The sequence below is a fragment of the Eupeodes corollae genome, chromosome 3 (genome assembly GCF_945859685.1).
Source record: "Eupeodes corollae chromosome 3, idEupCoro1.1, whole genome shotgun sequence".
Lineage (NCBI taxonomy): Eukaryota > Metazoa > Arthropoda > Insecta > Diptera > Syrphidae > Eupeodes > Eupeodes corollae.
Genome location: NC_079149.1, coordinates 38,269,678 through 38,281,332, shown reverse-complemented (window position 1 = coordinate 38,281,332; position 11,655 = coordinate 38,269,678). Strand labels below are relative to the sequence as shown.

Sequence of the window (11,655 nt, the reverse complement as noted above, 5' to 3'; positions counted from 1 at the left end):
AACGTGCGAGTGTTATATTTCATTATTGAATCAAATGAATAGCCCACAACTTCAAGGCCACTAACTGACTCAATTATATACCTTAATAAACAATCCAACAGCAAACAAAAAAAACAAGAAACTTCTCTTCATTCTTTCTTGTTCTTGTAGGGATGAAGACAAAATTAAATTAACCTGTTACAAATTACCTCTATTAATATTTAACATTCTGTTAAAATTTCCCTCTCTCACTGAATATGTTTTTAACAAGAGCGAGCTCAAGCACACATTCCTAATTCTCTCTCAGTTGCAAAAATATCCTTTTTACTCTTGAATCCTTAGCATTTTCCGAAAATCCCTATTCTCTATTTGGTGGAATCATGATGATGTGAACGCCAAAGCCCAAGCAAAAGGTACGCAACCAGCTGATGGGGGAAATTCCGAAGACTCCAACTCAGTGAAACTCGGAAAAGTATCTCACAGCAATAAAATTAAATAGGAAAAGAAAATCAAAGGACCAAAAAAAAAACATCCCACACAGTCATTTCCACCCGATTTCGGTACAAACCGAACAGATCCCTTCGAACGAGTAGTTTTATCCTGTATCTCAGATGTGTAGCACGCGTTTGATTTATATTTTCTGTCGCGATACAGATTCATCATCAAGAATATTCTCCAACCTTTCATCCATGCGAATTCCGGTGGCAAGGGATTTTAATTTACTTTGCCCGCGTTCCGTATTTTTGTCATCGTCATCGTCGTCGTCATTGTCGCCGTTGTCGTCAACGACCGCGACGCCTCTGAACGTCAATCTGTCGGTTACGCCGCATTTGGTCTTGAATTAAAAAGAAATATTAACTCATTCTAATCGGTTATGTGGTTATACATGCATCAGCTATAGCCGGTGCTCTTCCCATCAGTTAAAAAGGCAGATTTGTGTGGTTAAGAAAATTTTCTCATTCCGTGATTTGGAATAAGAAAAAATAATTAAATCCAAGAATTTAACTTCACTCTATATCATTACGTTGAGTCCTCTAACCTATCAACCTTTAACCTTCCTAAAAACTACGGAGCATTTATTCGAACGAACGAGCGGGGGCATGTGATTTATATAATTTCAGAGAAAAATCGTTTATTTTGCTTGAGCACTCGACTAAATTTTATATTCCGGGATAAAAAGCGCACATGATGTCTAGAAGGAAGAAAATCATCCTTGGAATGATTTAAAAGTGTAGTGATGTGGAAAACAGGATACTTTCTCAAAGCTAACCCCGACAACAGCATGTAATGACAAGTGGTGGGTGGAATTAATGTGGATGACACACTTTTCCTGTCAGCAGCGCGTGGTTTTTCCAGATTTTTGAATCCCTCGTGTCAAAAAGCCAGAGCCACAGAGTAGTGGTTTGGTTGAGTTTTTCGTGTTCCGTGTTCCGTATTTTGTATTCTGTATTCCGTGTTCTTGTTGTTGTTTTTGCTGTTGCTGTTCATGTTCATATCCTTTGAATTGGTTAATGTTCGTAAATTTATTTTTCCTCTGAAATTTTTTACAATTCAGGGAAAAAAGTTGATTAAGATTGTTTGAAGAATATTCAATTCTTGGGATTTTTAAATTTTGATAACGTGTCATATCTACGTTACTTTGTTCCCTATTTACTAAAATTGGTGAGCTAAATTGTATCCTTATCAACATACATATTTTTTGTTGTGGAAAGTGAAATTATGAAAAAGATTACAAATTAAAATTAAACCCGAAAGTGATACAATATTTAATCAAAAACGCAACAACGTGAAATTTAATAAAGAAAAATCTAAAAGAAGAGAAATAAAAATTCAGTGCTATAATACACTTCTGTGTTTTGCGTTTTTAAGTGTGTTTTTTCAGGTTTGAATTTTGTTGAGTGTGAATTCTCTAGAAAATAAAAATAAAACCTCTAGCAACACCAAGCAAAAAATTTAAAAACAAAAATTAAAAAGTTTTCAAAAATGATCAACATTCAAGGATTGCGGATACGAACGAGGCTGATTGGATTATGCCTGCTGATTTTCTTCACCAGAATCAAAGGTGCGTTTATTTATAAAAAATTAATTGATGTGGATTAATAATTTATTTATCTTCATATTTCATATTTTGTATATGCGGGTATAAAATAAATATGAGCAATATTATAATTAAATGGAAAGAGATTAATTGAAAATATGATGGATGATTCAATTAAATTATAAAGCAGCGTGGTATATGGTATGGTGGTAGAATTATTACACTTATTTGAAAGATTTTGAGCTGGGTATGGCAAAAATGGAAGGTGTGGAGTTATCCAATATTTTTAAATAAGGAAAATGCTTTGTTATTTGAACTTGTATGGAAATATTTGTCTTTTAATCAAAACAAGTAAAATTTAAAGATCTGGGAATTTGAAGATTTATATTTTAGTGGAATTTTTAGGTCTCGTAGTTTTTACCTTTGAATCGAGTGCTAAGTGCTACAGTCAAGGATAAATTATAAAATTCAAAAGGGAACTTTACTGACTTGAAGGTAATAAAATTGTGTGTATTTGTGTTCAGGTATAAATGGCTAGATATTGGTTTTGCTTTAACCACCCTGTTTAGTTGATAGCACTTTTTGATAAAATTCGGATATGTTATGTTTACACAGATAAGTTTGAGGTTAAAAAAAATATATTTTTTTATTGCTTGAGAAAAATTTCAAAGTTGACAATATTTTTAAATTATTTTAAAATACAGAATAAATTAAAAAGTTGTGTGACATAATTAAACAAAAATATTAAGTGTTTCAATAGCATATTAAATTTAAATATTAATTAGTCTTTAGAAAACCATTACAAACAATTTTTATTGGAATTATTTTTATAAATTAATCACAAAAGTTAATGCTTAAGTCTTGTAGATTATACTAAGTTGAATAAATAAATAAGAAATTTGTAAAACACAAAAAGAAGTGACAAATATAACTAAATACATAAATCATTAAATCTTAATAAAATTTTTAAATGTTAGTGATTTTTTTTAACGAAAAACTTATGTTACACTATTTTTGGAGATTTGATTCAGTTATTTATAGAAAACCCGAGTGAGTCCCACAATACTCTAGTTTTGATATTTACACCACACAAAGTCACGCCAAAACAATTAGATCAATTTTTTAGGGATTAAATACTTTTAGTTTTTTGAAACTTAAAGTTTATACTTTAGTAGTTTTGATAAAAAATATTGCTTCAAATATGAATTAATTTATTTGAATAGTTAAATAATATTTTATTTAAAACTGCCAAACAATATTTTAACTATGTTTTAACTTGTTACATATGGGAGCCACATTATATGGCAAGTTTTGCATTCATAAGAAATTTCAAACTCGACTACAGCCTAAACCATTGAGTCAAATGATTTAAAGTTAAGGATTAAAGCGGAATCGCTGAAGACATTTTTTTTAATATGTAGCCCCATAGAACAGAGTTTTTGTTTTTAATTTTTTTCAGGGATTTCATAATTTCTTTTCTACGTAACCTCTTATATTACATTTTATTTTAAAAAAAAAATATTGAACTTTTTTTGTCGAAATTCGATTCATCAACTATAAAATGTATATTTATGTGTTGTAAGCAACTGAAAACTGAAGACATTTTTTAATAAAAATTTAAAAATATTTTGAATACATACTTAAAAAAAATCGACCTAACACTTTTCAACAAATCAAATTGAAAAATTAAGGTTATTTTAAGAAATTAAATTTGAGTGTAAATTTGCGAAAAAAACACTTTTCTACAGGCTCTTTGGATACAATTTGAAATTTTCATTTCATTTTATTTTAAATAATTTTTGTAATATATTTTTTTAAATCAAATCATTTTAGTTTAGTTATGTAAGATGTTTACTTCTAAAAGTCTTTAATCTGCAGACAATTTCTTATACAACTTTTAAAAATGTACATATAAAATATATAACAATTATGCATATATATCACATATATATTGGATTTTTTAATGGTTCAAAAAGGTTTTTTCTTGGAGTTTTTAAAAGCTGATCTTTCCCTGCAACAAGTTCTTCCCATGCAGTAGTAGGTTTAGTTTTTGAAATTGAGAGTTTAAGGTCCTTAGAGTCCAAATAAAAGATGTTTGGAAAGATGTCTGTGCAACGTTTTTTTCGTCGTGCAAAACTCAAAAACCAGAAGAGATATCAACTTCAAATAAATTTTGTTTTACAGATAAAAAGGCAGAAAAGTGCAGAAAGGGCTCACAAGAAAATTGAGTGGGTGAAAATGTTATTTAACCTTAAATATCTCACGAACCAATAACGCTAGAGACTTGAATTAAATTTTATATTATATATTGTAATGTGATTCCAAACAAGTATATATTTGGAATCAAATAGAACTAACAGTTTTTTTATAAATTAAAAAAAACTGAAAAATAATTGTCAAAATAATAAATAATAATAGAATAAAAAATGGTTTCATCCCCAAAACAATTTTGTGCAACGAAAAATGACATTTTTATATCAGGTAAAGTTTTGAGCAAAATACAATTCACAGTTTTTTTTTATAAAAAATAAAAACCCAAAAATAAACATTACTTAAAGTAAATTTGATATTATGGCTTCCAACTTGTTTACCTTATAAGAAATATGTTTTCAACATTCGTTAAAATTTTGAGAAAAATCCAATTGAAAGTTTTCTTACAAAAAATAAAAACTTCAAAAAAAAAAAAAATAATGTAAGTTAGTAAAAATTGATTTTCGACTCAAATAACTTTTAAAAACTTTAAGATTTGGGCTTTGGTTTTAACTAATAAAAAATATTGTTTTCAACATTCTGTAAGATTTTGAGAAAAATTATATGAACAGTTTTGTTACAAAAAATAAAAACTAGAACTAAATTAAAAAAACGTTGGTAAGAACAGATTTTATAGATACAGCCTTCAAATTAAGTTTATTTTATAAAAAAAATTGCTTTCAACATTCAGTAATTTTTTAAATCTAACGGTCAGTTTTTTTCATAAAAAAATTAAAATCTACAAAAAATAATACGCAAAACTGTTAAAAATTGATATGCCTTGAATAATATAAAACATTAGCTTAAAATTAATTTCATTCATCCAATTTGTATTTGTTTATATTAAAAATAAAACTTTTAAGAAATGTTACTAAAATTGGTAAAAATTGGTTTTCGAAAAAAAATCTCCTTAACCAAAATAGATTTTGAAGTCAAATTCTTTTGTCTTATACAAAATTAGTTGGTAACTTTTAAAATTATTAAAAACATTTATAAACTTTTTTTGACAAAAAATGAAAATATACAAACCTTTTAATCAAGACAAATCGACAGACCGGATGGGATGTTATCAGTGTGGGTCGCATCTCAGCCTCTTTTTTTATATTGTGCGAATTAATTAACGAATTACATTGGTTTCGTTTTTTCTTTACTGTATAACAATGTATACTTACTGAAATAAATGCGTAAATATTTTGATTTTTAATTGGTTTTCGATACCTGCATAAATGATTAGCTGAATGACTTTTTTGTCCTAGTTATTTTATCGCGATCTTATTGTAACCATTGATGCTTTACAACATTTTTAAATGATACAAGTTGGGAAAAACCTTTAAAAAATTGTACAAATGTGAATTTGAAACAAAAAATAGAAGATGTTTAAGATGTGTTGCCTGAAGTACCCCAGATATGCAGTTGATTACATTTAAATACAAAACCCTATTTTGAAGTGACAGGAGTTATTTTTCTTTTTAAATATGAAATTCTTTAAAATATGTACGGATAGTGTCCATAGGAAAGAGCTTAAATTTCAATATTTATTTATTCACTATTAATAAAATGTGGAATCTTTTTAATCAGCTTAAACGTACTATGAAAATAACTTTAGCTTTAATTTTGGCTTATGAATAAAAGTTTTTCCACATAAACGAAATAAAAGAGAGTTTAAAAATAGAGTTCATGACAAGAACCTTTTATTTTGATTAATTATTTTGTAGCGATCTAAGTATTAGGAAAAACATTTCAAAGGCATGCCCTTAAACAATTACTACAACTGCATTAATCTGCATATAAAATTTAAGAAAAATTCTAATTGACTACTCACAATTGAGACTCACAAGTGTTCTTGTAAGGATTTGGACGCTTACATGCAAAAGTTGCATTCAAAGTCGCCATTGGAAATTTTAATTCTTTGCTCAAGTTCGATATTATTGAGAAATTATTTTTTAAGACTTAAATTTATATTTTTAAAAAAATTATTGTTAAATCTACTTGTCTCAAAACAAAAGCTTTTATCAAGTATTGCAATGGAAAATATGATGACAATATTTGTTGTTAATTTTATTTAAAAATAAAAAACAAATTATAATCTTATATCAAAATAAAATGTTTACCTTTATTAACTAGTATTAACTACAAGCTTATTGTTTTCAACATAAAAATGTAAGCATTACAAGCCGGTCAAAAATCTTAAAAAAAAAAGCAATCGAATAATTCGCAGTTATTAAAAATCTATGCAAAAAAACATTGAAATTTTCTAAACTTCAAAAAGTTTCCGTTTCAGTGTTAAACAAAATTACTATAGCATTTGAATATTTACACGTAATTTTTTTTTTTAACTGAACAGTTCCAATATTTTGTATTTAACGTTCCCAAGAAAAGTGGATAAGAATACTTAAACGATTAAAATCATCATCATCTCGTTTAAAATTCTTGATAAAGAATGTTATTGTATCAGCTTAATACCTGTGCATCAATTAGGGAAAAATTGTTTGTGGAATGAAGTAATTATCAGAGTCAAAGTTAATCTTAATAAAGCTTTTACTTTGTTCTAATTTTGTATTGCCGATAGTATTCCATTGCTAGTGCTCCTATTAATTTGTTATTGATAGTATTTTTTTAATATGTTATTGGTAAGAAAAAATAAATAAATGCATTTATTGCAGGAATGATACATAATGACTGGAAACTATATTACAAAGTTATGTATTTTTATTTGGTTTTAAATCAACATTAAATTTAATACATACGAAATAAGATTAAAAAAGTTTTCAATTATGTCGAGTTATCAAAAATAAATAAACTCTACAAATATGAAAAATGTATGTCACTTAAGTAATCCCCAATAAGACTGTTCGACAAAATTACATTTTTTCCAACAATAAACAATTTTTTTTTGAAGGATTTAGATGTCTTGAATTTTAATCTCGCCTTTAAAGTTTTCAGCTTTATAAAACATGTCATTCTTGAAATGCTAAAGAAAACCAAAACTAGGGGTTTTAAGGCTAAGCTAAAATACAACATATCGTTAAAGAATGAACTTTACGATGATTGTGAATTGTACAAATATCTTCAAGATACATTTTAAATTATTTTAGTATTTGCTTATTAGTACCCGTGGCATGATGGTTAATGCATTTTGAGAGTGCACGCTTGAGCGGCTTCATTCCACCAGAGGCATTCGTCTTTTTAGATAGATGCGGTCTGATACAGGATAGATTGGCAGTGTTGCAAATCTACCACGTCAGACGACGAACCGGGTATAGGCGACTCCTGTACAATAGGACTTCATGGAACAACGCGGAGCAGAGCTCCTTCATTCAGTAGGGCAGTGACCGAACGGGACCGAACTGATAGGGTGAAGCAGGAGAACCAGTTTTGGTGGCTTCAATCGGCACTTGATATTGGGTAGTCGGGATGGGGTTTTAAGTCTTGGCCGGCTTACATACTTGTTTTATAGTTTTATGATTTAGTTGTAAGTAGAATAGGCATGGTGGCACACAAAAAAAAATACAAAAAAAACATGGAATACAAAAAAATTATTAAAAAAAAAAGACAACAAAATATGTATAACAAAAATGTTAAGATAGTTAGATTTGCTGCTGTGGTTGTTCTAGTTTTAAATAGTTTATAGGTAGAATAGGTAGTTTCAGTAAGCTTTAAGTTTTATATTCAGGACCTTACTTTAAGTAGTTTTTAAGTAAAAATAAAAAAGGATATCGATATTAGTTTTTTTTTAAATTTTCTAATAAACACAAAAATAAATAAAATAATTATAAACTGAAGTAAAATAGATCTTAGGGCCGAAAGGCATTACTATTAAGTGTTTTAGTTTAACTTAGAGTGTCCGTATGGGACCATTAAGTTAGTTGTAAGTTATAGTTATTTAGGATAGTTTTATGAATTTTTGTCTAGATTTAAGATAGGTTTAAGATTGAATTAATAAAAATGAATTTAAAAAAAGTGCGTTGGACTGTCATGCGAGTGGTCTTGGGATCGATCCCTGCCTATGCCACATAAAGTTTTTTTTCACGGCTACTGCCTCTTGCGAAGAATTGACAAATTCTCCAAGAGTAATTCTTGTCATGGAAAGTGATTTCTCAAATTTTCCGTCCGGATTCCGCTTAAAACTATAGGTCTCTTCCATCCCTGGCAACAGTACTCGCACACAGGAATGGTTGAAAATTGTCAGTCACTAGGCCCTAGTTCTGAAACATACTGTTGCGCCACCCAATTTTTTTATTTACTTAGTATTTGCTTAAATGTCGTAATTTCGAATTAGTTATGAGATGACTTACAGTTCTTCATTTGACTCTTTCTTAAGTTTAAAAAACTTTGAAAGTAATTCCCTTATGCTTTTGAATAATCAGCACTAAAAGTTAATTTATAGTGCTGATCTGAATCCAGACTCCGATTTTAGCTATACGTGCTCCAAACTCAGAAATACCCGTTTTCGACACCATTTTTTTTTCAATATCATCCAAATGCTTGATGTGTAACTTTAAAAATAATAATTTCTAATAAGATATACAATTCCATTCATATCTTTTTTGGGTTTTGTGTAAAGATAAATGCTTCCCCGTTCTTTTAATGTTCGGCAGGTAAAGACTTACTACTAATAAGAATTTTTTTTAAATATAGTATCGAAGCAAGTGATCGCTAATTTCTAAAATCTTAACGTATTTTATTCAAAAAAAAAAAACACTACTTCATGAATTAACGTAACCCCAGAATAAAAGGTGTTTTTTGCACTATAAAACGTTGCATATCAAAAAATTCACGTGATAGCATTATTTTGAAGATATATTCGAACTTAAGCAATCAAAAATATTAGAAAAGGATTAATTTGGTTGCTACTCTTATAATCTTGTTGACCAGTTTAATAAATACTTTGAAATTTTTTTAAAATTCTGACCTTAGAGTATTACCTTTTTATAATTCATTACTTTGTTTTTTATAATTCATTACAACTGCTTCTTGAATTCAACTTTTAAGTTGAGGAATTCTAAAAATTTGATGCGATCTTTTAAACGATAGACTTCTTAAAATTAGCATTTTTTCAAAGATATTTAGCACCAATTTCAGGGACATACAATTTTTGAATAAGATGGATGTACATTTCGTAAAACCTTTGGTTCTAAGACTTTTTTCGTTAAATTAAAAATTTTGTTGATCAAAATAAATAAGAAAAGTACGAATAAAAACTTACCAAATAAATATATTTTGATTTGCTAAAATGTAAGAATAGTGTGACATTTCGATGTATTTATTTATGAAGCAATCACTTTTCCAGGATCAGAAATCTATTATATACAATTTTCATATGTTTGTTGACAAAAAGAAACTCATCCGTTAGAAAATAATAATAAATTTCTTGCAAAGTTGATTTATTGTAAGAAAACACAGTTTAATTAGTTAATAACTCAAATTAAAAAAAGAAGAAGAAGATTGCCTGCCAACTTAATCCATCTCGAGTCGAAACTTGGATACTGAACTTTTTATATAAAATATTGCCTACATAAAGTTTCCATGACTACTACTTTAACTTCATAACTTCAAGTTCTAGTTAGTAACATGCGGCTTGGTCATTTTATTATTTTTTTATCCCTCTTCCTGCCTTTCCTCCTCTTACACCGTCGCGTCGGTCTTCGTCGCCACTGTTGATTTCGATGTTCTTTCTATAAAATAAAAAATTATACTTATGCGTTCTATATTATTTATTATTTCGAAATTTGAATTCAAACTAAAAAGTCCCATCGAGAATAAAATTAGTTTCTTGTATATTTTTTTCTCTCTTTCTCTTTCTGTCCTGTTCAAATCGTAAGGAGAGAAGAAACCAGGATAACAAACTTCTGACAAATTTCGAACATTAAAAACTTCTACAACGAAACACTACTAATTCGCTTGGCAACTAAGACGATAGAGCACACAAAAAAAAAATAATAAAAAAGTTTTCAAACTATTTTTCATTTTTTTTATATTTCACTACGATGGATTTCGTTTTTTTTATGGCTCTATTGAAAAGAAGGTCCTTTTTCAGTGCAGAGGTATTAGGTTATATTTGCCACAAATATATGTCGGTATATTTCAAAAAATGGAACCGAACAGAACTTTGAACATTTATCGGAGCATGACCATCGCATATTGTCATTCCGTGAAACTAAGTGATAAAAGGAAACGAAAGCAAATCTAAGTGCAAAAAAGGATTCGGATGTGATGAAAATGTCAGCGAAAATTATTCGAAGTTCAAGATAAAATCGAAAACGAAAATTTAAAAAAAGTTATAGATGGGGTATTTTGCTTGCTATATTTATTTGCTCAACCTACTTGCAAGATACAAATAAAGTTTTAGGTTAGGAAGGAACAAATCTTTTAAGAAATTTACATTTCTCAATGTCAATTTCAAAGTGTATCAGATCATTTTATTAATTTAACCTTTTAGGGATACGAAGAATAAAAAATAATGATTTAAGGTGGTTAAAATAATTTTTAAAACTAAACATTTTGATTATAGAAACATTTCTCCTTCTGTAATAAAAGTTATATTTTTATTTATGGGAAGAAAAAGTTTTCACTGCCTATTTTCTATTGATACTATTGATAGAAAACCAATGAAAAAAGCTAAAAAGTAAAGTACTTATTAATTTAAAAAGGAAAATAGTTGAGGGCATAAAATGTTTCGTGTTAGGAATGAGGGGAGGGTGTTTAAAATTTAAATAAATTGTTGAGCTTTTGTGGGGACAGTGTTTAAGCAAAAGTTTAGATCTTTGCTAAGCAAGTGCTTCACCGGCCTTAGGAATGAATCAGTTATTAGAGTGTTGATAGTTAATGGTTTGAAGACATTCTTATCTTAAAACACTGATCAACAGATCCTCGAAAAAAGGATAACTTCATTGAGATATTTATGTTGAAAAATTGTATTAAGTTAAGATAAAAGGAGTCTTTAAAAATTTAATTAAAATGTAAGTGAAGGAAAGTGACCTTAGTTGTTGTTGCAAGCATTGATTTCAGTCCAGGAAATGTCTCTCGCAATAAAGCCAAATTAACTCGGGTTGTGTGGCATGTAACACCGTTCTCCAAGTCGTATTCTTCAATAGAAGGCACAAAAATTCGGTTATCATATGAACAAAATGCTCCGAATTGACGATGACAGTCGTTCACGAAGAAAAAAGGTTCAATCACACCTCCGGACCAAATGGATCATCAAAAAGTGACCTTTCATAATTCCCTCTATTCAATTAATTAAGCATTTTCAGAACCCCAAATACGACAATTGTTTGTTTATTAGAATATCTCTAACCAATCCAAAATCCCACTGAAAAGACGATTCCTTGACAGCCAAGCATCATTCAAAACTGTATTTTGGGATATTTTATCTCAAGCCAGAAATG

At 28.6% G+C, this 11,655-nt stretch overlaps 1 protein-coding gene across 1 annotated transcript in view; it reads left to right on the top strand.

Moving 5' to 3' along the window:
• Nucleotides 1-591: 591 nt before the first annotated feature.
• Nucleotides 592-11,655, top strand: part of LOC129950424 (zwei Ig domain protein zig-8) — a 358,168-nt gene continuing 347,104 nt past the window's right edge. The window contains exon 1 of the mRNA XM_056062365.1: nucleotides 592-2,041. Coding sequence (XP_055918340.1) covers nucleotides 1,963-2,041 — 79 coding nt within the window. The 5' untranslated portion in view covers nucleotides 592-1,962. The remainder of the gene's footprint in view (nucleotides 2,042-11,655) is intronic.